The 26008-nt window shown below is 28.8% G+C and overlaps 7 protein-coding genes and 3 long non-coding RNA genes across 10 annotated transcripts; 8 read left to right on the top strand and 2 right to left on the bottom strand.

Moving 5' to 3' along the window:
• The first annotated feature begins 3559 nt into the window (after positions 1-3559).
• On the top strand, positions 3560-4844 carry LOC123014916. Its single transcript, XR_006413350.1, has 3 exons — positions 3560-3929; positions 3983-4539; positions 4598-4844. It is a non-coding gene; the product is annotated as an uncharacterized LOC123014916 (long non-coding RNA).
• Positions 4192-4997, bottom strand: LOC123014917. The gene is made up of 2 exons (XR_006413351.1): positions 4820-4997; positions 4192-4772 (listed from the first exon to the last, which is right to left on the bottom strand). It is a non-coding gene; the product is annotated as an uncharacterized LOC123014917 (long non-coding RNA).
• Positions 4998-6473: 1476 nt separating this feature from the next.
• LOC123014913 (prismalin-14-like) lies at positions 6474-6909 on the top strand. The gene is made up of 2 exons (XM_044414221.1): positions 6474-6611; positions 6672-6909. Exons 1-2 carry the CDS (start codon positions 6600-6602, stop codon positions 6837-6839), a joined length of 180 nt encoding a protein of 59 aa, XP_044270156.1. The 5' UTR covers positions 6474-6599; the 3' UTR covers positions 6840-6909.
• Positions 6910-8992: 2083 nt separating this feature from the next.
• LOC123014911 (keratin-associated protein 19-9b-like) lies at positions 8993-9515 on the top strand. Its single transcript, XM_044414219.1, has 2 exons — positions 8993-9141; positions 9200-9515. The coding sequence occupies exons 1-2, from the start codon at positions 9130-9132 to the stop codon at positions 9383-9385; spliced, it is 198 nt and encodes a 65-aa protein (XP_044270154.1). The 5' UTR covers positions 8993-9129; the 3' UTR covers positions 9386-9515.
• Positions 9516-10011: 496 nt separating this feature from the next.
• Positions 10012-10363, top strand: LOC123014914 (prismalin-14-like). The gene is made up of 2 exons (XM_044414223.1): positions 10012-10029; positions 10110-10363. Exons 1-2 carry the CDS (start codon positions 10018-10020, stop codon positions 10275-10277), a joined length of 180 nt encoding a protein of 59 aa, XP_044270158.1. The 5' UTR covers positions 10012-10017; the 3' UTR covers positions 10278-10363.
• Positions 10364-11538: 1175 nt separating this feature from the next.
• Positions 11539-12015, bottom strand: LOC123014912 (keratin-associated protein 19-9b-like). Its single transcript, XM_044414220.1, has 2 exons — positions 11914-12015; positions 11539-11855 (listed from the first exon to the last, which is right to left on the bottom strand). Exons 1-2 carry the CDS (start codon positions 11923-11925, stop codon positions 11670-11672), a joined length of 198 nt encoding a protein of 65 aa, XP_044270155.1. The 5' UTR covers positions 11926-12015; the 3' UTR covers positions 11539-11669.
• Positions 12016-13863: 1848 nt separating this feature from the next.
• LOC123014915 (cuticle protein 6.4-like) lies at positions 13864-14290 on the top strand. Its single transcript, XM_044414224.1, has 2 exons — positions 13864-14024; positions 14084-14290. The coding sequence occupies exons 1-2, from the start codon at positions 14013-14015 to the stop codon at positions 14243-14245; spliced, it is 174 nt and encodes a 57-aa protein (XP_044270159.1). The 5' UTR covers positions 13864-14012; the 3' UTR covers positions 14246-14290.
• A 2921-nt stretch (positions 14291-17211) lies between these two features.
• Positions 17212-17973, top strand: LOC123014717. Its single transcript, XM_044413967.1, has 3 exons — positions 17212-17657; positions 17712-17757; positions 17815-17973. Exons 1-3 carry the CDS (start codon positions 17448-17450, stop codon positions 17889-17891), a joined length of 333 nt encoding a protein of 110 aa, XP_044269902.1. The 5' UTR covers positions 17212-17447; the 3' UTR covers positions 17892-17973.
• A 4768-nt stretch (positions 17974-22741) lies between these two features.
• On the top strand, positions 22742-23249 carry LOC123014766 (neuropeptide-like 4). Its single transcript, XM_044414032.1, has 2 exons — positions 22742-22897; positions 22960-23249. Exons 1-2 carry the CDS (start codon positions 22886-22888, stop codon positions 23119-23121), a joined length of 174 nt encoding a protein of 57 aa, XP_044269967.1. The 5' UTR covers positions 22742-22885; the 3' UTR covers positions 23122-23249.
• A 1433-nt stretch (positions 23250-24682) lies between these two features.
• LOC123014730 lies at positions 24683-25145 on the top strand. Its single transcript, XR_006413335.1, has 2 exons — positions 24683-24824; positions 24880-25145. It is a non-coding gene; the product is annotated as an uncharacterized LOC123014730 (long non-coding RNA).
• Positions 25146-26008: the final 863 nt, after the last annotated feature.

The raw sequence follows: 26008 nt of genomic DNA, 5'->3' as shown, positions 1-26008 counted from the left end.
TAAAACCTTACATATGTATATCACACAATATATTTGGAATTTTTTTTAAATGTTAACAGAAAGGAGACGCTACCGAAACTTCCTTGAAAATAATAATGCGTTGTTATAAAAGCAATATTATTCAGTTAAGTCTTTTTATTATGTATGTAGGTATTCTATTTTTTTATTAAAATAAAAATAATAATACATTTTATAATAATTTTAAATATAAAATTCTCTGAATTGTGAGACTGACTTATTTATTGACTTCCTTCTTTTAGAATAAGAGCGGCTACTTGTTTCAGAAGAAATTATTTAGGTAATACAAAACAAGACTATTTAAATAAGAACAACTACGCGTAAATTTTGCTATTTAGCTATAGGATAAACAAGGAAAACGATCCACGTGCGAATTAAATGTCATAAACAAGAGTTGTCGACGTGAAATTAATAATTTAACCATTTTACTAAACAGTAATTATGCGATAATTAGAGAAAGATCAAATGTCTACCACCAGTAACCTCTAAACAAAGTTGCTGAAAATACTCCTGTCGTTAACTTTTTTATTACTTGTATGTGCTTGTAATTATCTTTTTTTTTCTTTGCTGAATTTCAGGTAACTATTGGAGTTTCTGCTTTATAAGTGGGTAGAAGAATAACCCAATATAAGTCAATGAATCGTTAAGAGAGTAATTGCAAATGAAAAAAGTAAGAATGTACTTCTGATTGTTAATAAAAAATGCGGTTGAAAGCACTGAATTTAGTGAGACATAAGTTGGCACTGCAAGAGGTCAGGTCAAATCGGGTTAAATTAAAGTCTTTCTTATTTCTGATGCAAACTGCGAGTTCTAGAATGATTTATTTACAACATATTTCTATAAAGCAATTATCGGGGTAAAAATTAAATCAATTAACATAAAAACAGCAGGTTGTAGGTATAATTGATTTATAGTATATAATTTATTTGTTTGCAACTTGACTTGTTTTCTGTCAAATAATAAAAATAATAATAAGTTGCTATAAATGGCATGTTTTCTCTTTGTGTTAGAAAAAGGGCTAGTAGTACCTAGTGCACATTGATTTGATTTTTAAAAGGAAATATATTTATTTTGTTGAGATTTGTTAATTTTGGAACGCTGATTTTATTATTCAGTTTCAATCAGACCGTTTGATTGTGAGACGTAAAAAATAAAAGACACACGAATAATTATGATGATCTTGTCCTTGGTCAACGAAACAAACATTGAATAACGAAGCAGTCTTCTTCAAAGTATTGAATAACAAATTTATAAGTCTTAATTTGCTATCCAGGGAGATCACATAATTGTATTGAACGCTCTAAATCCCAACGGGTGACTTATCAAATGGTTGTCGCAGGTTATGGATAAACACAGTATAAAAATAATATTTCACTATTTCGTGAAATTGCAGCAATAAATATCACTTAAAAAAAATTGCTTATTTTGATAGTTGTTTTTACACATTAAACATTGCTAAAAACATGTTTATAACGCTTCATGATCCTGATTCAATCCTAAAATTGACAGATTATCGATGTGAACTACAAACACACCCGATGATGTTTTTCAGCTGAACTGAAATTAGAGTTGCAGGTATAAATATTTGCGTAGATATGTGGATGTGAGGGAAAATGCGTAGCAAAACGTTGTTTTCTAATATTCGCCACTATTTTAACGTAAACGAAAATCGTTAAACATACGTTAACTTACTCGCACTTTTTTTCAGTCGGAGAATATTCACCCTTTATTTTTATCAAAGCGGCAATTTTCCGAAATGGTTGTTGAACTTTGCTTGTGTAAATAAAGTAGGTACGGAAAAAAACGGACAATAACATGCATTACATAATCGTGACGATCATACTCTTGGAGGGTTTCCGTCGTTGGCCTTTATCCCATTCAAATATCGAACAAAATGTACAACATTGACAGACATCCAGATGTTTTATTAAACTGATTGAATTGAATCTAAATGTAGAAATAATTTAAAAAACGTTTTGTATAGGCAACTTGGAATATACTTCTGTGTTCACATTTATCTATTCAAACGCTGCAGTGAGAACAATACCAACCACTTACCAAGACTTTTCAAATAATTAAAAAATACAGTTGTTACAAGATTTACACTACAAAAAAAATACCACATAAAATAAAAATAATTTTCTGTTTCTTTAGATAAAATGACAATAACTAAATCATTTCTCATTTTTATTTTAACTTAGTTTTTTTAGGGCAATTTAATTTTATTTCCTGCAGTTGTATACGTAAAGAAAAAGTTTCAATGCATTTCAAGAGAAGTGCTATTAAGTTAAAAAGTTACCTTGCGTGATTCTTTTAGATTATAATGCTTTAAGAAAAAAGTCGTCTCCTTAAGAATAAGTGACATTTTGATGTACTCATGAAGCTCTTTAACATTCTATGTGGAATATTTTTCTGTGAACCGTGAATTAACCGAAAAAAGCGGTCGACCGTGGAGTCTGTAAAAACGCCGGGTGTGGTCGTTCTTAGGGCATTAACATCCTTTGTAACAATCAGGATACATATTGATGACGTTTGCAACTCGAGTAGGTGATTGAAGAGCTAATTTGTCAACGGATTGTTGCGGAAGGACCTTCGTCAATTTTATGGGTGTCAAAAATACAGCTTTTTAAATATTGGGATTTTATAATTTATGTTGAAAGTAAAAATCGTTACAAAAACTTGAAATATCAATTTCGTTTGGTATTTTATGGCTTTATGTTAATTTATTATTAATTAATAAACTGGAAACTTTGATGCAGTCTTGATATCCTTAAAAAAGTCCTTATTGCACTTTAAAATGTAAAACTGCTTTTATTTTTACATTACACTTTAGAACTGGTCACAAATTGGTCAAATTATTAAAACAAAATATTCTGCATAATTATTGAAGATCACGTCCTTGGCATTCAGCCCGAAATTTGAAGTTCATTTGTAACCCCCGGCAGATATGAGACATAAAACTTTATATCATCAAACCTATCTAAATTGATTCAACGCTTGTCGAAACTGCCAATAATGGAATATGTAAAATTGATTGTTTGCCTAACAAATGCTAAATTAATAGCTAAAACTCGTTTAGTAGCTTCGGAAAAATGTAGAAAACAGATTTTTTTAGAGTTGACGATGAAATGTCAATTCCATATTTGCGATCTTTTTAAAACATGTGATTCCGAGAACACTCTTTAAAAACGGTAGATATTTCCAGAACAAGGAGGAATGAATAAACTGAAATTTTGTATGCAAGAGAGTTTGTTTTACAAGGCTGTCTGTTGACAAATTATGTCAACAGTTGCCCCCTGCATACTTAATTATCGATTTCGTTCCTGATAAATAAATTAGTGACCTAAAGTTTGTATCACCAAGGAAGAGAAAGGAGTTACTCAAAATGTGCAACTTTTCGTAACGTTTTCTTACCTTTATTAAAACAAGAAACCTTCTGTAGGCGGATTACTCGGACAATGCGATTAAAAAATACATCCTGCCTGCTTTATTCTTAAAGTCAAACTTTGTTTTAGTTTCACTTTTTTAATAATAACTGCGACAGAAATAATTATGATGAAGTGTATAATTTTGTTGATCATATTTACTGATTAACATGATAACCTTGTTCTTACTGAGAAATCATCGAACAGGTGTTATGATTTAAATTGGTCATAGCTCAGCATCAATAATTTTATACAACGGTCAATTTTCAAAATTAGATCCGGGATACGAATTTTGAATTATTGGCTAGTACGTAGTTAAATGGTAATTCATGAATTTGTCATTTCGTTTGCAACACATGTCTTGTTTTTAAAAAATAACATCTTTGAATAATAATAGGCCGCTTTGCTTTATATAAAAGATTTTAAGATGGGTATATTACAGTCATAGTACATCTTCAGTTTGTAAAGAACAGCATCATGTTTAAGGTAACTATAAGTAGAAATCAATTCTCCAGTTATAAAAATAATTGTATTTTTAGTTTTTACTTGTGGTAATCCTGTTGATTACCCTTGCAGTCGGAGTTCCAGTCCCTGCACCACAACCACAACTGTATTACGGTTCATACCCTTATTCTTATGCAGGATACGGCTATAGCCCTTACTCTTATGGTTACGGATTATATTATTAGATATTATTTTATTTTTGTAATTTCAGCATTTTATTGTAGAAAAGTGTAGTAATAAAACATTTGACCGTTGAATTGTTTTATTGATCTTAAAACGAAAAGATAAAAAATGTGAAAAAACATTTAACAAACTATCCCAGAACCACTTGTTTTGTGCCTCAAAACCAGTTTCTGATTTTTGGTCTAAAACAATAAAAGCAGTTTTTTACGTAATATAGCAACAATAAAATTACAAAGTAAAATTTATAGAAAAAACAAAAAGGAAACCAAAACAATACTTGACCTAATTAATATCTCTAGGTGTGTCATTCTTCCCGACACACCTGTTTTATGTCTTATATAACCGACGTAATATTCCAATTTCTATGTTAGATTTTGCAGATCTACTACATATCAAAATGTTCAAACTTGTAAGTATTGTATTTTTTAATTTTATTAGTGTAATTAATAAACAATTGATTTTTGTAGTTTGTATTCTTGGCTTTGGTGGCTTTTGCCCTTGCCTTGCCACAACCCGAGGCTCAACCCCAAGTTGTTTACTCTCATCATCCAGTTTATTCTCATGTTGGCTACAGCGGTGTTTACGGTCATGTTTCCCCCTATGTAGGACATTATTTCTACTGAAAATGAAAAAAGATGTTTGCTGAAAAATAATAATTATAATATGTAAAAACTAAAAAAATAAAGTACTTATGATCCGAAAAATAATCCCAAATATGTTTTATTTTTTTTATAAAACCTTTTTTTCTATTTTTTAAATACTGCATTCGTCATTAAATGTCATAATGGCATTCGTCGATGCAATGCCATCTGCTTCATTAACTGTATTAAAAAGTGTTATAAAAAGTTGCGGTTACACATCAGCAGGAAGCTTAATACCTACCTACTCGTTTATATCGGATCCAGTTATAAATATGTTTAATGACGTTGCATACCAATTAATCAATGACGATTAAATGAAGAATAAAAAACATATAAGTTTTTACACAACGTGAATCATCCATTTTTTCGTCTGGCCTCTGAGAAATTAAATAATTGAAAATAATATTTTTACAACTAGGTAAAACAGTTTCAGTGAGTTTTTTAAACAGCTACACGTCTCTTTTAATTTGTCGAAATTATAATTAGACTACAATTTATTTATACTTGTCCGTGTTCTTGATTTTTTTCATAAACTGATATGATAGAAATATACAGATGTTCCAGTTCCAGGCGGAATTGAAAAATATTTTGATATTTGTAAAAAAACACAAAAAATAAATAAAAGTTACTATAACAATAGAAAATTAAACCCAGTGCAATGACAGCTTATTATTTCGACACAATTTTCCACAATTTTTTGTATTCATAAAGAGCCTAAATATTTTTTCATTCATAATAGTATATTATAGTTATTAATTATAATATACTACAAAATAAAATATTTTGCAAACTATTTTCCAAACAAAATTTACAAAAACAATATTTTCATTATTATGAGAAATTAGAAAAAAAATATGTCAATGAATCCCAGAAATTTGAAAGATTTGATAGTCATAATAATAAATAAAAATTGTTGAAATGTTTTTTTCTATTTTGCGTTTAGAATAAGTCTATTCCAGCACCCAAATAACGTCATTTGAGTGCTTTAACAAGTTGGCGTTAATTTAATAGTCGCCTAAAATTATTAAACAATTATTAAAGCGGCAAAATAGAAAAAAAGTATAAAGCACTTGTTGCAGAAAGTTCTTCAAGCACTCATTTGTTCCTCAACTTGTACTTTAATATACTTTTTGCAACTTGTATTTTAATATACTATTATGGGCATAATTAATAAAAAATAAATCACCGTTTGCAGTTTAAAATGTGTTACAAATTTTTCTGTGGGTTGAAACCTTGAAAAATACGGTGTCAGATTTAGATTCTTTGTAAAAAAGTGCCTTAAGAACGTCTTAGTTAAAGTCTTTTAGTTTTCGCTTGAAAAAATAAAAAATTACAAATTTCCGTTTTTTTCTAATAATTCAAAAACTAAAAATGACACATTAAATAATAACCGACTTCGTATCTCTTATAAGAACTGAGATCCCCATGGTGGAGCTCGAAAAACGAACAACCCTGTATATTGGATCTTTTAAAATAGTTAAAAAACTTTTGAGAATATCTAAAATTACAAACTAGACAATAGCTTTGTTAATAAATAACAAATACTAACGTATGTTGTTGATTAATTATAAGCATGCGTAGATTAAGAAAACCCCCTCATAAACGTGATAATGTGTTCATTAATACATTATTCATAAAAAAGTGGTTTAAACATAAACCACTTAAAAAAAACTTGACCCAATTAGCATGATTTTGATGGGTGTGTACACCAGTCTTATTTTCCAGAACAACACCTGACACACCCCCAAAGAAACCACTATAAAACCGCAGAGTATTTGCGAGTAAAATCAGATTTGATTTTGCACAAGTCAACCCAACAACCATCAACATGTTCAAATTGGTAAGTTAGGTCTGATGTCATTAGATTCCTTTAAATAATTAAATGTATTAATTGTTACAGCTTTTCTTCTTTGCCCTTTTGGCCATCGCTTTTGCCGTCCCCAAGGCTGAACCCCAACCCCAATTCTACTATGGAGGCTATGGAGGTTTGGGATACTCTGCCATTGGTTATGGACACGGATACGCTGCTCCCTACGCCTACGGTGGCTATGGATCTTACTATTACTGATGAAATAGGCCTCTAATCATGTACACACTTCAACTTAGATTTAGAATTAAAAAATGAAAAAATCAAAAAATATGTGTGTTTCATTGACATAAAGACAAACACAAACCTATAATAGAAATGTCTATTTTAAAAGCTTTTAAAAAAGCCCTTAAAATACCTCTAAGATTGTGATGGCAAAACTTTGAGATTACGAATTTAAGTTTATAAAAATCTAAGGTAGGTAATAGAAACAATTTTTGGTATACATTTTTCAATAATAAAAATTTTTAGTCAATATTTCTCTAAAATTTATTATTTTTATTAATAATTTCAAGTGCTTGAAAAAATTTATTTAAGAAAAAGTACTTTAACATTTAAAAAAATGTTATATAATGGCATGTATGACTAGCTGCGAAATTTATTTAAGACAACATATTTCTAGCTGTAAAATTAATTTAAATTGCAAATTCTATCAAAAATGCAAAATGCAAATTATGTATTTTGGTTTTTATAGAAATGAAAGAACAATATTTTAATACTTTAATCTCTTAGCAATCAGCATAATAATGAATGCACATCTGGAATGTGATTTAAGACTRGCGTTTAGTGGACAAGTGGGCATCAAAGAAACAAACACAGATAATTARAAAAATAATAAATAAATAAAAGTCTGAGAAACAATTAGATTGTTATAAAAACTTTGCTTTCAAAATGTTATCACTATTTCCTAATTAACTCTATTTTATACACAAATGAAAAATTTAACGACTTTGATTTTACTTTTTTTTTTATCTTGAAACTCATTTGGGGTTGGCGCTAGTTTCAAATGATGTTGAGACATAAAAATGCAAAACATTAATTTTTAATCGCTTATGACAATGTAATTTTTTTAATTAACTTTTGCTAACTGCCGTAGAGTCAGAACTAAGTAGCTAATTGCTAATGTTGCCACAAATTATTAAAAGAAAGAAAAATAAATACAAAATATTCTAAAAGTTTCGATTAAAAAACGCATAACTTTTTATACCACTAAAATGGACCATTTTAAAGATATTTTAATTTAAAGTGAAGACTGCATAACGCTGAAAGCAAAAACTATGAATTGTGAATGAGAGGTATCTACGGTAACCAATGACCATGGTCACATAAATTCCTGCCAGGCATCTGTTAATTTTGACGATAAATTTTTGTGAATTTTTTATGAATTAAATGCTACGAGATCCATTTGGATTTATTCTTAGTTATGTCTGGAGTCTGAGGTAAACTCTTTTATTAAATATTTTGGATTAATCGTCTAATAATCGTCCAATCTCAAGTTGACAGATACCTGACAGCAAAATATGTGACCATGGTCATTTGTTGCCGTTGATATCATTCATTCAAAAATCATATTTTTGCTTTCAGTGTTGTATAGTTCTTACTTTAAATTAAAATATCTTTAAAACGGTTCATTTTAGAGGTATTAAAGATTAAGCGTTTTTCATTCAAAATTGATTACTCTATTGTTGTGACCAAAAAAAATGTTAAGAGGCCAAAAAACGAAAAAACACAGAAAATATGACCTGCAATTGCTGGAACCGGAAATTGAGTAGATGTATCCGGTTTTCGTAATTACTAATTTAAAAGTATGTTCTCGCAAGTAACGATTCTAAATTTTATAATATCTGGTTCCGAAGTTATTACAAAAAAAAACAAATTTCCATACCCACATTCCGAGGGCTTTAAAATTCTTATCAGTAGAAATAGGACACGAGTTATTTTTTAACGAGTTATTAATTAACATTATTTTATAGGTCATTTTTAAGGTTCAAACATTGCTTCATATTTGTGAATAACCCTGTATTTTTAAAGACAACCACCTACTTTTGTTAAAAGAGAATCTAGAATGATTTTCCTAAAAAATTGAATAAACAAATTAAATCATTTTGTTTACTAACTAAATCGTGGTTATCGATAAGAAGCCATTTAGTTAACATATTCACCAATATTGAATTTGTAATAAAATAAGACATTTAAAAGTGGGCAACTTAATAAACATATAATTTAGTGTATTGGCATATTAAACCATCTAGCTCAAAAGTTTCCTAATTTATAGCAAGGAGCTAATGATATACATTTATTCACAATGAACTTAAATGTCATCAAATAAATTTCTGTGATTGATTTAAACTTTTCTGGTGTTTTGTTATGAGGGACAAATTTGTCTCCGTTATCCCCACTCATTATTGTCTTGATTTTGGTATAAATATTGGGGAAAAATAAGAGAATCATCACAGTTAGCTGATCCAGTATTGTCTAATCCTACAACAAGATGTTCAAACTTGTAAGTAATTCTTATTTTAAAATTTTATTAGTTTATAATTTATTTTGCAATATTTTAGTTCGTATTTTTGGCCCTTGTTGCCTTCGCCTTCGCCGCCCCGAAAGCTGAACCTCAGTACTTCGGAGGATATTATGGCGGTTTGGGCTACCATCATGGTTTGGGATATGCAGGATATGGAGGAGCTTTGGGTTACGGTTACGCTTCTCCCTATTCCTACGGACACTACGGATACGGATACTACTGAACAAATCTCAGAAATTAGTTGATAAGCTTTACTCCTACCACTTTGTTTTACCAGTTTTTGATTCTATAAATTTTATTATGCATATCTGTTAACTTCAAATGTAAAACTGAATAAAAAAGGTTTAAAAACATCTGTTTCTGCTATTTATTAATTGTAAGACTGTTGAAGTGTTGAACATAACGGTTGATTGCTTTTTATGGAAAAGGAAACTATTTCAATAATAAAACTGCTAAAAAATTATTAAAGACACTTAAAGGGTGCAAAATTGTAGCAAAGAAATGAATTTTTTTCTGTTTAAACAATTAAGCTATTTAGTCTCTATTTTCTAATAATCCAAAAAAACGGTCTTTATTTTTGCAGGTATATAAAATGAAAAATAAACCCGTTATTTTTATTCCTTCGTGGTTTAATAAATAAACAAAAATATTATTATTTCAACTTTAAGTGGTTAATTGTTGTTGTGCTAGTCATTAAAGTTAAAATTACCCTATTCCAGTTTTTACCGTTAATAGACTTGATCACCGATGACTTGTATTTTTCCTTGCAGTACTTTACTCCTTCCTTTATATAAATTTTATATAAATAATGGTGACATTTGAAGAATAATATCAGTGTTTTACGAAACGATCAAAATGTTCAAACTCGTAAGTGTCTTATTTATTTATAATGATTTAATATTATGTTAAATAATAATTTTAGTTGCTAAATTATAATATTTTTGTAGTTTGTATTTTTTGCTCTTCTCGCCTTTGCCTTTGCTGCTCCAAAACCAGTCCCTCAAATTTATGGGGGACTTTATGGAGGATTAGACGGCTATTCTGGTCTGGGATACTCCTCTCTTGGATACGGCTATCCCTATGGATATGGTTCTTACGGATATGGGTTTTATTAATAATAGATAATGTTTGTTCGGAATGGCTGGGAATAAACTTTGTAAATTGTATCAATTTCAGCTAAATAAATCAATTTGGGTAATTACATACTTTATATTTTTTTATTGAGGTAGGAAATAAAAAATAAATAGCTGACTGACAAGTTTTACATTTTAATTAGCAGAATGAAACAAAGAAATTTTATCATTTGACAAGACATAAATCTCAGATTCCAATTAAAATAACACGTTTTGCTGTAAAATAAAACCTTAAATTTTAAGATTACTATCTTATAAAATTAAATTTCAATGTTGTTCTGCATAGTTAAGTAAGTTAATTATTAACAATTGCTTCACATTATTATGAAGGTGGCTATATTATACCTTATATTTTAAAAATACGCTAATTGTAAATTTAACTAAAAGATTAAGATTACTTACATATTTGCATATAACTATTCAGAAATGCATCTTTAGTAGACAAATTTTTTTAGTGTATATTTTTCACTATTTAACAGAATTAGTATTTTTAATTAATATATTTTTAATTTCCACAAGTAACAATTTTGGAACAAGTACACTAATTGTATTTCTTTAAACAATTTTACTGTGAGCAAAAGGTAATTTTTGCCAAACAACGGCAATCTTATTAGGTGTAACAAAACTTTCATATCAAGGCAGTGTAGAATTCTCAGATCCTTCTTTAATTTACCTAGTGTTATTTGATATTTAAAACTCCAAAAACAACTAAACAAAATATGTTAATTTCTGGTCGACCTATATTTAAAACTGTTTTGACGGTATTTCTTATGCACCATGATTTTATGTAGATTTTTATTCACTTTAAATGTCGCTGGTGACTCAAAACCAACTGCATCATAAAAATAAATGCACCAGGAAATATTTTTTTTATTCAAACCTTGCTTGGTTTAGTTTTTGTTTTAATATAACACTTTAAATGATTTAGTAAAATGTCTAAAATAAAAAGTCCAGGTATGTACAATAAAATTTATATCCCATTAACATTAGAAATATTTAAATCGAAAATCACTTAAAACAAGGCTTGTTTTCAGTATTTTATTAATTATTTGAAGATATAATGACCTGACTTTTTAAACACAAACAGAAATATTTTTTATTTTTTGTTATGTACAATTTTACAGTCTTAACTGTCTTTCATCAATTTCTAGTACAATTAATTACTCCCACCGAGTTCTTTTTTCAAAAAGAGCAAAGAGTTGGCAACATTTCAACAGTTCAGTTAAAAAATAATAGAAATAAATATTTTTGAAAAGTTTTTATTCTGTTTTTACATTTGAAATTAACAGGCATCCATAATAAAATTTATAGAATAAAAAACTGGTAAAACAAAGTGGTAGAAGTAAAGCTTAATAACTATGAACTAAGATTTGTTCAGTAGTATCCGTATCCGTAGTGTCCATAGGAATAGGGAGAAGCGTAGCCATAACCCAAAGCTCCTCCATATCCTGCATATCCCAAACCATGATGGTAGCCCAAACCGCCATAATATCCTCCGAAGTACTGAGGTTCAGCTTTCGGGGCGGCGAAGGCGAAGGCAACAAAGGCCAAAAATACGAACTAAAATATTGCAAAATAAATTATAAACTAATAAAATTTTAAAATAAGAATTACTTACAAGCTTGAACATCTTGTTGTAGGATTAGACGATACTGGATCAGCTAACTGTGCTGATTCTCTTATTTTTCCCTCAATATTTATACTAAAATCAAGACACTAATAAGAGGGGATAACGGAGACAAATTTGTCCCTAATGACAAAACAACAGAAAAGTTTAAATCAATCACAGAAATTTATTTGATGACATTTAAGTTCATTGTGAATAAATGTATATCATTAGCTCCTTGCTATAAATTACGAAATTTTTGAACTAGGTTTGCTAATGAACTAAATCAAATAATAGTGTTAATATATTGACGTGGTCAACAACGGGAAGTTACTTTATTTGTACCATTATAAAATGAAATTTACTACAAATTACCAACTTAAGCAGTAATTCGTGATTACCCAGTACAATACATAATGCAACTTTTTACTTATTAAAAGTACACAACTGTATTTTTAATTTATTATAAATAAATGTTACACTTAACTTCGTCAAAAATTTAAAAAGACATCAAGAAATTAAATAATTGTAAAATAAGTAGAATAATTACTACCTATAATTCAGTAAATTTTCGAACATTTGCCTAAGCTTAAGGGTGATATTTTTTTAAACTACAGATCTAATTTTTTAAGCTTTTTTCTGTTTTGTGTATATTTAATGATTATACATTTTATCCGAAAGAAAGCGAAAGTATAAATCTTCAACTTCATACCGCAAACGAAAAAGTTTTAAATGAGGCTGTCACCATAATAAACAATTGTCACCAAAATAAATATTTCTCATCAAACAAATTTCTCTGATTATTCGAATCCATCCTAAAAATTACTTTTTATCCAAAATTAACATAAATGTTAATTAAATTAAACGAACAATCACCATAACTCATACCAATTAAATCTGTCTTATGTTCGAAAAATAACTGTTCTGATGTTGTTACTAATGTAGTAAAATTATTTCGTTTAGATGTCAGTCAACATAATAAAATTTGCGAATAATTAAAGGCTTCTCCTTTCAAAAGTAATGAAAAAGTATCTCATAAGACATAACAAACATTATAATGGGAAAAAAAAAACATTCGTCTCACATTATCAACATCATCGATAGAGGCTAAAAATGCGCCTATTAAACAAAAAAATAACTCAAAAATTATATTACAATAAATTTTCGTAAAATTGTGCGGGGTCGGAAGCGAATTAAACAATAATGCCTGAAGATGGCTATCTAAAAATAGCCGAAACATGTGGCAAGAAGGACCATAAATTTTGAGAGAATAGGACCTAAGAAAATATTTTTTTCCATTTATTACCAACAAATCTCTCACAAAAATGGATCACTCAGTAAATAACAATAAGTTCTAATTGTTGATAAATAAAAATGTTCAAGAAAAGTGTATATTATTTGACTATCAATTACAAAAAAAAACAGATACTTGAACACATTTATCTACTTAAACCCTAAACACAAATTTTATAAATTTATAACGTTTTCGACGGATTGTATGTACATAAATTTATAAATAATCGTTTTGAAATTGCTAAGTGTTAATAAGTTGGTCACATATTTATCATTCTGAGAACAAATCTAATTATTTGGTAATCAAAAATCGAATGTGATTACTAATTACTACTAGGTGATTACTAAAATTACAGCCGTTTTAAACACCTACAGCTCATTGTGAAAGACATCACTCGTCGATAATAACTAACACGCTTTTTATTTTGGATAATGTTATATTCTTTCTTGATGAAAAAAGCACTTTCGAAGACGATTTTATACAAAATTTTGGAGGTGTGACTTTGAAAAGACCTTCGAATTTTAATGAAAGATTTTACGTTTACCACTGATTTGCTTATACACGGAAGGTCGCGTAAAGAAAAGCAGCTTACCACACAGAGAAATAAATTATTTTTTTTAATCAAGTGATTAAATGTGAACAAACATAGCATATGTTAATCAGCAAAGTTGACCTAATTAACATTTATTTTGGAGGTTTGTTTTGCAAAATCCTGTTTCTTTGTGACACACCCCCACACAGCTGGTATAAATAAACAGTGCAAACCTAGTTTTGGTTAGAGTTTGCCACCGACAAGCTACCACAACAACAAATCAAAATGTTCAAACTTGTAAGTTAACAATCTCAATTCTGTAACAGATAATTTTAATTGAATTTGTTTTGTTACAGTTCGTTTTCTTTGCCGCCCTTTTGGCTTTCGCCCTTGCTGCCCCTAAAGCCGCTCCTCAATTCCTATATGGAGGATACACCGGTTTGGGTTACGGTTACGGCGGATATGCAGCCCCAGTAGCTTATGGCGCTTATGGCCACTATGGAGGCTTGTATTATTGATTGTGCAAAATTCAGACTGAGCTAATAAATTGTTATTAAAGATAATCCATTTGTTTTATTTATAAAAATTATACATTCTTTAAGTCTTTTGCAACTAAAAATAATAAGGAACTAAATTGCTTTTTGGATTTTAAATAAAATTGAAGGAAATAATAAAGAAAAATTGACACTACAAACAATATTAACAAAAATGAGCAAATGTTACATATTTTTAAATTTGAGCAATATCAAAATAACTTGCTCATTGATTGTGATTTTACATTTCTATTAGAAAAATTGCTTGCATCTTGCTTTTTATTTGTTGATAATTTGCCATGATTCAAGCACAAAAAGAAATTTTAGTATCTATAATTCAAGCAAAAATTTTTTTGTAGATATGAATACTAAAGAAGATAAATTCTTGTATTTTTTTAGTTTTAATAATAATATAGGCGCAGGTTTTTGTATCGTTTTATATGTATAATAATAAAACAAAATTTTATCATTTAATCACTTTTGTTTTTAATTTAATGTTTCTACATTCAAACAATTAATTATAACAAATTTGTTGCTATTTTACTTTGAAATTCGCTTTTAAATATTTATTATTTGCAGTATCTTAGTAAACCTTAAAAAACTCATTAGAATAGTAATTTGATAGTTTCATAGTTTTTACATAAAAGATTTCTAATTGATAGCAAAATAAATTTTAATGTGTTAACTTTTAAAGTAAGTTTTAGGTAAGTACATATTTTTGAACGTAAGTAAGGCAACAAGAGAGATACAAAATTTAACTGCTACATGCTGTCATTTTGAATAGGTACAGAAATTATTTGTAAACACTTGCTAAAAATTGAATCAATTAAATTTTAAGATAATTATGACTCTTCAACGTTATTTGCATTTTATAATAGTGTGCATTAGTCAATTTATTAAATTGACGGTTGTGGTTAAAAGTACTGTTTGTGTAGTAGTTAATATTCATAACAAAAAAATTAAATGTTTTCTTTTATAAAGTCTTGAAATAAATCATAAAATTCGATAGAAATTGGGGTTGATTTTCAAAATAACATTCAATTCAGAATTAAACTAATTCGAATTAAGTTGTCATTTACTTTGCATTGTCAAATGTGATTTTAATATTGATTTAAAGTTTTACTGCATTTATTTTATGTTTTTTGTTTTACTTTCCCATTAGAAACAGCAAGATTTTAAAATCTAATGTGAAATTTTAACATCCAGAAGTGACATAAATGTTAACACCTCCTATTTTGTAAACAATCAACTTACGATTTCGTGGCAAAAACTAACTGGAATATTAAAAGCTTCCTGTTTCTGACGTCTACATTTAATAGGACACACCCCTAAAAGCCGGTATAAATACTGAAAATAAGTAAATTATTCTTATAGTTTGCCCCAGACAAGCTTATCAGATCAATAAACGAAAATGTTCAAAATTATTTCATTTGTCACATTTATGATTTAATTTTGGATACAATAGTTTGTTTTCTTGGCCGCTCTATTGGTTTTCGCGTTGGCTGCTGCTGAAGCTGCCCCACAATTTATCTATGGAGGCTATGGATACGCTCATCCCTATGCCTATGGTGCTTTGGGATATGGATTCATCTAAAAGATTTTGGATTGTGTTCAAAATTCAATAGATTTTTGCAAAAGATATATTTTTATATAGGAGAAATTCGAGTATAATATTATAAGTTTTATTCTGTATGGTTGGATACTGCCATTATTGATAAAACCATTAAGATATATTTTATACTTATTCAGGGTTCTAAAGATGTAGTAAGTACCACAAAAATTTGGTAGGTATAGAGGATAGGGTGTTTTATGATGTTGAAAATTGACCTAATAATGAAAAAGTATAGAAATATTGTAGTCGAGAACAAAACTCGCAAAATTATTGTATTATTTAACTCGAAAATATTGGTACAAAGTTTGAGGGTCACTGGAATTATTTCCTTGTTAAGATAAAATTGCATTGTTGCAACCAATAACAGAAAATGAATGCAAAATGTTACTTTTAGTTTTGACATTGTCATCATTCGATTTGGTTTTGCCTTAGTTTATATCAAAACTCGAAGATTTTCACTTCCAACAAAATAGTTTTCAATAGGATTGATTTGCCTTTTTTTTTTAAATGTATGAACATGGACCTACGTTGCTTTGACATTAATATATCAAATGAAATAGTATTGAGTAATAGTGAAATACATTTGACAAAAAAGGAAAACCAAAAGAAAAACACTAATGGCACTATTGGCGATTGTTGTATCTGAAGTAGCAGTTCTCAAACAAATAATATAAAATAAATTATTTACTTTCATAACGTAAATTTATATTTTGTATAGCGTATTAGATTTTTTTAAATAGTGCAATCATCTTTCAACATCAAGACCATAAACATCCTGTACAAGGAAAAAACAAGTTTTGTGTTTTATTTTTTATTATTTTATTTATTGATTTATTTTCAACAAATCTATGTTTTGAAATATTGTCCAATACAAGATAAATAATAATAATACAAGTTAAATCCTTGAAAATGTTTTTTATAAAATTCAAATTTTCTACTGTATTCACTAGTGGATAAATTTAATTAAGTACAGTTACAGCTCCTATATCAACTCAGCACTTGCATAAATGTAAAAATTGCCCATTCCTTGATTAAAATTTCTCACAAACTATAAATTCTGTGTGTTTTCATGAGCGTCAAGACTTGTTTACAACAAAATAAAGTAAAACTGCTATCGATAGATTTCAACCTTCTAATTTTATCAAATAAAAAAGTACTAAATCAGGTACTGAAAAAATGTTATCTGCCCCTTATGACTAAAAACATATTATTCCTACACAAAATATAACCCATACAGACGGTCGCCCTCGTGTTCTAAACATTTTTTTGTAGTAGGAATACTTGAATATATATTTATTAAATAATTATTTCAAAATGTTATTATCAATTATGAGTTCTAGGAAAAAATATGTCTCTCAGTTTTAAACTTTTCTGATTGCCTTACTATTTTCACCTTGGTAATGATAATAAGTAATGACATTCTAAAGTCCTTCGAATTGAATCTTCCTGCTTACGCATCTTTTGAAGCAATTCCAAAAACAACCAAAATACATTTCAAGTTATGTGAAAACCTGCTTTTCGTCCAAACATCCATACATTTTAATAATACATCTAACAACTTATTTTCCACCTGAAATGATTCATCGTGTTGATTATAATAATTATTTTGTGTACACAAATATTCAACGGATCCTGGATAACATGTGGCATTTAAATTCCAAGCAGGACAAATTCAAATCACTTTATATTTCCTGCTTAGTCGCAGCCCTGACCATTCTCGTTCACGGAGTTGTGCAGTTTGATTCGCGAAACTGTAGCAAAAACATGGCTAATAAATCAACTTTTGTGAGAAAATATGGTAATTTAACAGTTTTTGTTATTATTTTTTTACGATTTTAGGCATTTCTCCTGGTAGTCGTTTTGATGTGTACGTGGATGGTCGAAGGTATGCCCCAAATTAAAACTTTTTTCTCCATTTATAATCACCGACCTTACTTTGGAGATGCGGGAGTGGCCAACTACGACGTCAAATCTTTTGGGACATTTGGGTCACCTAATTCGTTCGGAGAACATTTCTAACGACCATTTTTCTACCATGTTGCTACACTGAATATTTATGACAAACTGTAGACTTATTTTATTATAGTGCATTTTTTTTAAATATTTGTTTTATTTTTTAATTTATTTTTTTTTCTTAAACCTTGTACTTTTTTTGTTAACTTGTTAACTGGAAATATGAAAGAATATAAATATAAAACAAATATAAAATAATGAAATTCTAAAATAAAGTTTAGAAAGAGAACAGCAAAAAAAAACTTAAAAACGTGTTACACTTTTCTCAGCATTGATTAAAGAACTCCTTGTAAAATTTATTACTATTTGTTACTAAAAGTTTGATAAAATTACAAATAGATATAGAATAATCCAAAATAATTTCAATGTATAGCCACGACAAAAATGAGTTGTTTTTTCTTAAATTGGAATAACAAAAAATTGTTTACACAAGCAGCTAGGTAAGAAACAGACATTCATGTTTTAGGTATATTTTACGTATTGATTTTCTATGGCTGAAGTTTTGTACTATACCAAAAATCAAATTTAAATTTTTTTATTACAAATTTTTTATTACGTTTTATGTTATTTGTACTATACGAGTATTTTGGCACCCCAGCGAGTTGAAAAAGCCCATTAATGACCTTTAAATGGTAAAATTAAGAAAAAAATGTATAGGACATTGATAGATACTAATCTAGTGCATCACCTAAGATTATTTTCATTCATACAGCATGTCCCAAAAATAAGTTACGATACAAACTTGTGTTTTTTTTAAATGAAACACCGTATGTTTTTTTGCATTTTTGGATGTAGTTTTAAAACAATATTTTTACGCTAAACTTTTATTACTTTGACAAAAACATGCACTTTTAAAAAAATTATTACACAAAAACTAAGACAGCTAGAACAATTTTTTTCTTACTTTTGCAAAGAAGAAAGTACAGAATTTAAAGCTGTAGCATTTTTTTAGTGTTTTGCGTTTGTAAAGATTAATAAATGAAGAAGTTTGTTGAAAGTTAATTAACTTAAACTTTTTTTATTTTTGTATCTAATAGATTGATAATTTGTCTATCTACAAAAGTAAACTTTTAATGCCTAGAATTGATAAATGAAAAGATATTTAACATTCGATATTAATTCTAGCAACAATGCCTATCAATATCTGGGCATTGTTGATACTATGGCAACATAGTAATTCCACCACGGATCACTTATCCGTTGATTTATCCAGAGATTGTAAGAGTCCTTATAAAATACTGAAATTTGAATTATTTTATTGTAAAAATAAAAAATAATGGATTCAGTTTAACACAAATATGATTAAGTGATATTTAATCTGTCTCTTGTGCAATTGTGCACTTTTTGGCTACTAATCAAATAGTTATTATTTTTTTTAATGTTTAATGTTAAATATCTTTTTAGTTACTGAATATAAACACCTAAAAGTAAATAATTTTAGAAAGACACTTTAATAAAATGCAAAAACAATAAATAGGGTGTTCCATTTAAAATTTTTAAGTTATAGAACTTTTAACAAACGCCTTCATTTTTGTTGCAATGCAAATGCAACACATTAAAAAATGTTACAACCTTATAGCTTGTACCTCCTTCTTTGCGGTAGTAAAAAAATATTTCTAGATGTCTTAGTTTTTGTGTAATAAATTTTTAAAAAGTGCATGTTTTCGTCAAAAAAAAATCTTATTTTTAAAACTAAGCAAAATCGACCAATAAACGTTTACCTTAAAAACATTGTCATAAAAATCTACATCCAAAAACGCTAAGAAACATATGGTGTTCCATTAAAAAAAAAAAACACAAGTTTGAATTGTAACTTATTTTTGAGACACGCTGTATAGTTTAAAATAATTTTAGGCGATGGACTAGATTAGTATCTATCAATGTCCTTTTTTATTTTTTTTTAATTTCACGATTTAAAGGTCGCTAATGGATTTTTTCAACTTGTTGGGACAGTCTGTTATGTACTCGTATCTACTGATTTCCACTTGCTTTGTTACAAATTGGCGTCGTGGATTAGTCATTCAGGAAGGTAAACAAGATCAGCTGATTTTCACTAATGAAGAAATTATAATATTGTTAAAATTCATAATATCCCACACTAAAAAAGTGGAATATCAACGGCTTCCTGCTTTGATGGTGTTTCTGTGTGACACACCCCTGACAAATTTAATATAAATATCGAACTAAAACAGAACAAAATCAGTGTTTGCTCCACAAGCCAACTCAACAACAATCAAAATGTTCAAACTCGTAAGTGAATTTGTTTTAATTTAAACGAAAGGTAATTATTGAAATTTTATTGCAGTTCGTTTTCTTGGCCGCCCTTTTGGCTCTTGCCTTGGCTGAACCCAAAGCCGCTCCTCAGTTCATCTATGGAGGATACACCGGTTTGGGATACGGCGCCTATGGATATGCCCATCCTTACGCCTATGGTGCTTTGGGATATGGGTACATCTAAGGATATCAAAGTGTTTGAATAGTCGAAATTCCATCTTATGACTTTCTGGTTGTGACTGTTTGGTTTAATAAATTTTATTAAAAGTTAATTTTGTTTTATGTTCTGTCCTCTTTGTTATCATATATTTGCGATCGGATGCAAATTGTTTCCATGTGAAATGTAGTAGTATGCTAACAAATAGTTTCTAAAATAAAATTTATCATATCTAGTAATAACAAAAAAATTTTAAATCTTTCCGTATTCAAAAATTGATTTGTTACCTAGCCACGGTAGCATTTTTTTGTTCTTCTAAAGCAGTCTGGATAAGAGTTGCATAAAAATATTATTTATTCACTACCGTATGTGTAATGTTGATATTTCTAATCTTGACAATAGTTGGAAAGTGTCACATTATTGCATACTTGCTGTAGTAGTGGCGGTATTAATTCTTCTTCTGATTTCACCATTTCAATACATTTAAAGACTTAATGAGCAAAATCTGTCATAAATAATATATTAATCAATAATTCATAAGCATTTAATAGCATTAAACTACGTAACTACTTTGTTTATTATTGTAATGTTTGTTGCAATGATGAAGAAAACGGCTGACTCGACTAACGAGTCAAACTTTTTTAACATTTTTTCAACGCAAGCGTCTGGATAAACTTTCTAATCTCTCGACAGAAATGAAACACTTTACATCTCAGTATATAATGTACTATTAAAAATCATGTGGAATTTTTTTCTACTAATTTTTCAGACAACTTTGCATAAAAGTTTTAAACCAAAATTATCTTATTTGTTCAAAAAAAACAGTAGGATTCTCTTAATTCATTCAGTTTAGCTGTACTTGATAATGTAAAGAAAGCTATTTATGGAATAATAATAATAATACGATTTGCTGTTGTATGTTACGGTAAAAAAACTACCTTTATCTGCAAACGTCACAAAAGTGACCACTTTTATGACTAAATGACACAGGTAAAAGTTTTACTTTTCAGACATGGAGTAAAAACATTGTTTTTACGCCTAGGCGTTTTCACTTTTACTTGACACTTACTTTGACATTTACCACTGTTGTCTCTTTCTTGTCCCTTTCGCTTTTTCAGCATTTTCTGGAGAGGTACAAGGTAGATTATCAGCATTCGACATTTTGCACTATAAACTACACCAGTTATTCACCAGTTAAATCAGTGAACACTTTCGAAATCTCAACACAAATTCCGAAACTGACGCGTGACGTTTGTTATGATTTTATTGCAAAGCGTCCTGATTATTGAGGTGATTTACTTGATTATTGGTGTGTTGCTCTTTTCGTTCCATCTGAATCGTTTGCAGATAAAATAGTATATGTTATTTGGAGTAAAAGTGAGTTTATGTGGCTCAGCTGAATCCATTTGCCTCACTCCGTTCGGCAAAATGAACGTTCAGTTTCACCACATAAACAATCACTTTTACTCCTAATAACATAATCTACTATTATTCACTTCTAAACTTCATAAAAGTAGAGTCTTGTCACACAGCTGATAATTTCAAATATAAGTTATAAACTTACAATTTTTATTTTGTTTTGGTGTAGTATTAGGATTTAGTATTTGTATTATTTTTTAACTTTGAACTTTATGAAATTGTCAATTTTTAGAAAAAACTATATAATTATTTGCTCATTCGCTATGGAAGTTTTTTATCTTTTTAAATCTGTATAACTCCCGATATAATTAACATTTTCCGCTCAATTTAATATTTGTTTTACATAATCGAAAAAACCCGAAATAATACATGTGTCCTATTAAAACAATCTGGAAATAACACATTAACAACACCTTTGCAAAATGTTTAATTTATTATGGCATGCAAATGACGCATTACTAATTTATATTGTCGATTTTGGTTTGGTGTAATGAGTTTCCGCAATAAAGTACAGATACTCGTATGTGATAGGTAAGTTATAAAATTTATTGTAAAAAAATATTTTATTTAGAATAAATAGATACTGGTAAATAACAAATACAAAATGACACTATTTTAAAAACTTGGAACAGAGTTAATTAAATTTATTAAAAAAAAAATGTTTACATCAGTAATTTCCATAATTTTTATTCTTATTCAAATATCACTTTATGAAAACAATGTTGTTTGAGTACATTTTTGTACTTGTTGTCGTACTGATTACCGTACCCAAAAATGCCTAGATCCGCTTTGGAAAAAAATTATAAATAAAACAGATCAAGTAAGAGTGGGTGGTCAGACAACAAGTTTCATTTCTCTTGGTTCACTTGAACAACTGGAATAAACACATACATAAACAGCAGTTTTTTATCCTAGATGATTTAATAATTACTATTATTAGAAGTCCAAGTCCAATTTTCGCGACGTTTCTTCAGTAGGTTCTTGTTTTGATTTATGCGTATTAGTTATACCTTTCTTGTCTTACTGCAAAAACAAGCAATGTAAAACGGTTAGTCATATGACCAAACTTCTGGATCCTATTATATATAAAGAACATCGGATAATGAGACTTCATAGGTTTGAATAACCGGTGCTACAGATCACAACAACAATGTTCAAATTGGTGAGCATTTTTATATTTTTCTTTGTAATGTGTTGTTAATTGATGATAATTTTTACCAACAGCTCTTCTTCTTTGCCTTGTTGGCTCTTGCCTTGGCTGTCCCCAAACCTGGCCCACTTCCTGGACCAGTGGCACAGCCAAACCCACAATTCTACGCCGTGCCAGCCTATTCCACCTATGCTGCGTACCCCTACGCCTATGGATGGGGTGGATTAGTGTACTAGAGCTCTGGATCTATGGCCATCTACCGATCGTTGTTTTGAAGTTTTAAGTCTGCTCTGTTAAGTTTTAAGTGAATTTAATCTAATCTTGTAATGCAAAATAAATAAATAAATAAATTTTAAAATAAAAAGTATTTTTATTCGTCTTTGCACTTAATTTGTGAAATTCAGAGAACATTAAAATCTTATTGCTTCAAAGACTGGAATATTGAATAAATTAAAACTATTACATTAGCTAATAAAAACGTAATATTTTTTAAAATGTGTTTGAACATAAGCATAGAAATAAAGCAAGTATCTGCTATACACTAAACATAATCACCTGTAATCGCTCTTTTCGAAAACACAAGCAGCCCAAAACAGTTTTATTTAATTAATTGCAAAAATTACAGAGAGCATAATAATACTGATAATAAATCCGTACGAGAGTCACACTCAGGGGTGCTATTTATTGATAGTAATAATAATATTGATAGTAATAAAGTAATAAATAAAATTATACTACATACCTACAAATTCTTACATAAAAAATACATACATATACCTATCCCTTTTATTTATAATGAAGTTATATTCTTACACAAATATTTTTTCTTGTGTTCGACCGATCCACCAAATATTTATTAAGCACGTAATATAATATCGGTATTAAAAATTGACAGATTATTTGTTTAGGACAATGCATAACCCTAAACAATTAATTATGGTGTCAAAGAGTTGAGGCCGTAATTTATTGAATATTATCCGGTAAATGACCCCACTTTACGTCGGTACAAGAGGGTTGTTAGTAGAAGTATTATTTGCTTTACGCAATACCAAATTCAAATTTAAAATTGACATAAAATTTTATTATTGTTTTCTTTAATTATGTCAGGTGTTTCATGAGGAAAACTCATGTCAACTTGAATTCAAACAATAATTCTCTAAGGTATGTTTTTATGACAAATATATTTATTAGAATTTAGTAATATTCGTAACACTTAAATATTTACATTTTTGTTATTGCTTATATTGATTATTAAAAAAAAGTAATACCTATTGATAGCAACAAACAAAATTTAAATTTGGATTCTAAATAAAAAATAGAAATCATCAGACCATGTACTTTCGAACAGGAAAGTGGTAATACAGCCAAAAAATGTGCACTAGTAGGACTAGTAGGACGATTTTCTTAAAATCCTTTTTGAGAATTTAGTAACTCAAAGTACAGTAAAAAAATAGGACAGTGGTGCTATGATAAATTAAGTCAAGGAGAATTTATTAGTTTGCTACTTGTAGACAGTATAGTGTCTAATAAATTCATAAACTAGTTGCAATTTTTCTCGTAACTATTTTAGAAAAATTTTCCAGGTAAAAAAAATTACAGAAACAAGAAATAATGTTGCTAAAACAGGATTAAAAATGAATTCTAGTTTCTAGAATTATATCGAGTCAAAAAAGGTTATAAATCATAAGTGATATAATCATTGTTTCGATGATCTCATTATTAAAAAAATCCTCGCCTCTTACAGGTATCTAATTTATAATTTAAATCTGCGTGTTGGTTAAGCTTTAAATAGACTTCCTGGTCTTCTTGCAAAAACTAGTAACGTAAATTGAGGTTGGTCATATGACCTAACTCTTTTAATATAAAAGAAGTGCGCAAAATTCGACAATGTAGGTTTCCATAACCAGTGCTACAGATCACAACAACCATGTTTAAATTGGTAAGTAATTTTTTGAATAATTAGAACAGTTTGTGATTGTGTTTTTCGAATGCAGCTTTTCTTCTTTGCCTTGTTGGCCGTTGCCGCTTTGGCTCTTCCTGCACCTCAGCCAAACCCTCAATTCTACTCTGTGGGAGCAGTACCTGCGTACCCCTACGCTGCCTATCCCTATGCCTATGGAGTAGGCTCATATGTGTACTAAGAATTCTGGAACTCGATGAAACTACGGCCACGTATTTTTGTTTTTTTTATTATTAGTGCGTTTGTTTAATTAGATGTCTGCTCTGTAATATGTAAAAAAAATAAAAGTTTAAAAAAGAATGCTTTTCTATATTCTGAAGTTAATTTATTTGCATTATTTCCCATATTTTATGAAAAGACTTGTTTATATTTTTTGTGGAATAAAAAAGGACAAAAGATAGTCGGACCTGAACTTTTACTTTCAACAGCCGTTATGTTCTAGAACTTATGTTACCACTTTTTTTATGAGATAGTAATTTTCATGATCTGAAACCGGCAGCCAAAAAAAATCTGAATAATTTATTTCTAGCTGGACTACCTTGGCCTTGTAAACCTTGAAAGCGAAGAACATATGTTTTGTAAATATTTATATGCAAACGCATCTCATAACAAAAGAGTGATTTGTCATATTTGATGTCCTGGTGCTAAACTACAACTGCAATAATTGCATAGACATCTACACGGTTTCTTAAAGAATTCTTGGCCAAACCAAATAATAGTTAGCAATTGCAAATTAATTGTGGGTATTTTCTATAAAATACTATTTAAAAAATTTAATTTAGTGGATAATTTGTACGTTTCAATTTCCATAATTAACAGCCACGAGATCACAATTTACATTAATTAGTTTGAACTTAGAATAAAATTAAAATTAAACGCATCATTGTCCATCACCTACGACTGGTTTGGGTGTGCTGAGTCGAGCCTACCATTAAATACAAGTAAAAAGACCGACCTACCAGTGAGCTAAAGAAAATAAAGGACCTTCGCATTTTAAACAAGTTCAGTTTTTTGCTATGACGGAATGCTGTTAAAGTAAAAATTAAAAATTTTAATTTATATATCATTAGAGATATCGAGAAGAACTAGTTTTACGATACAATCCTGTCACTATCCAAATATAAAGAAATACGTATAAAAATTAAAAACTGATGTTTACTAAG

Source organism: Tribolium madens, unplaced genomic scaffold (assembly GCF_015345945.1).
Source record: "Tribolium madens isolate multiple individuals breed KSU strain unplaced genomic scaffold, Tmad_KSU_1.1 Scaffold_97;HRSCAF=244;Tcas5.2_LG3a, whole genome shotgun sequence".
Classification (NCBI taxonomy): Eukaryota; Metazoa; Arthropoda; class Insecta; order Coleoptera; family Tenebrionidae; genus Tribolium; species Tribolium madens.
This window is presented reverse-complemented; position numbering and strand designations above follow the sequence as displayed.

Excerpts from the sequence above, each read along its gene's own strand:
- LOC123014717 (XM_044413967.1), top strand. The coding sequence starts at position 17,448 with ATGATTCATCGTGTTGATTATAATAATTATTTTGTGTACACAAATATT. Across the intron at positions 17,658-17,711 it reads TGGCTAATAAATCAACTTTT|GCATTTCTCCTGGTAGTCGT; the intron begins GTGAGAAAATAT and ends TTACGATTTTAG. Across the intron at positions 17,758-17,814 it reads GTGTACGTGGATGGTCGAAG|ATGCGGGAGTGGCCAACTAC; the intron begins GTATGCCCCAAA and ends CTTACTTTGGAG.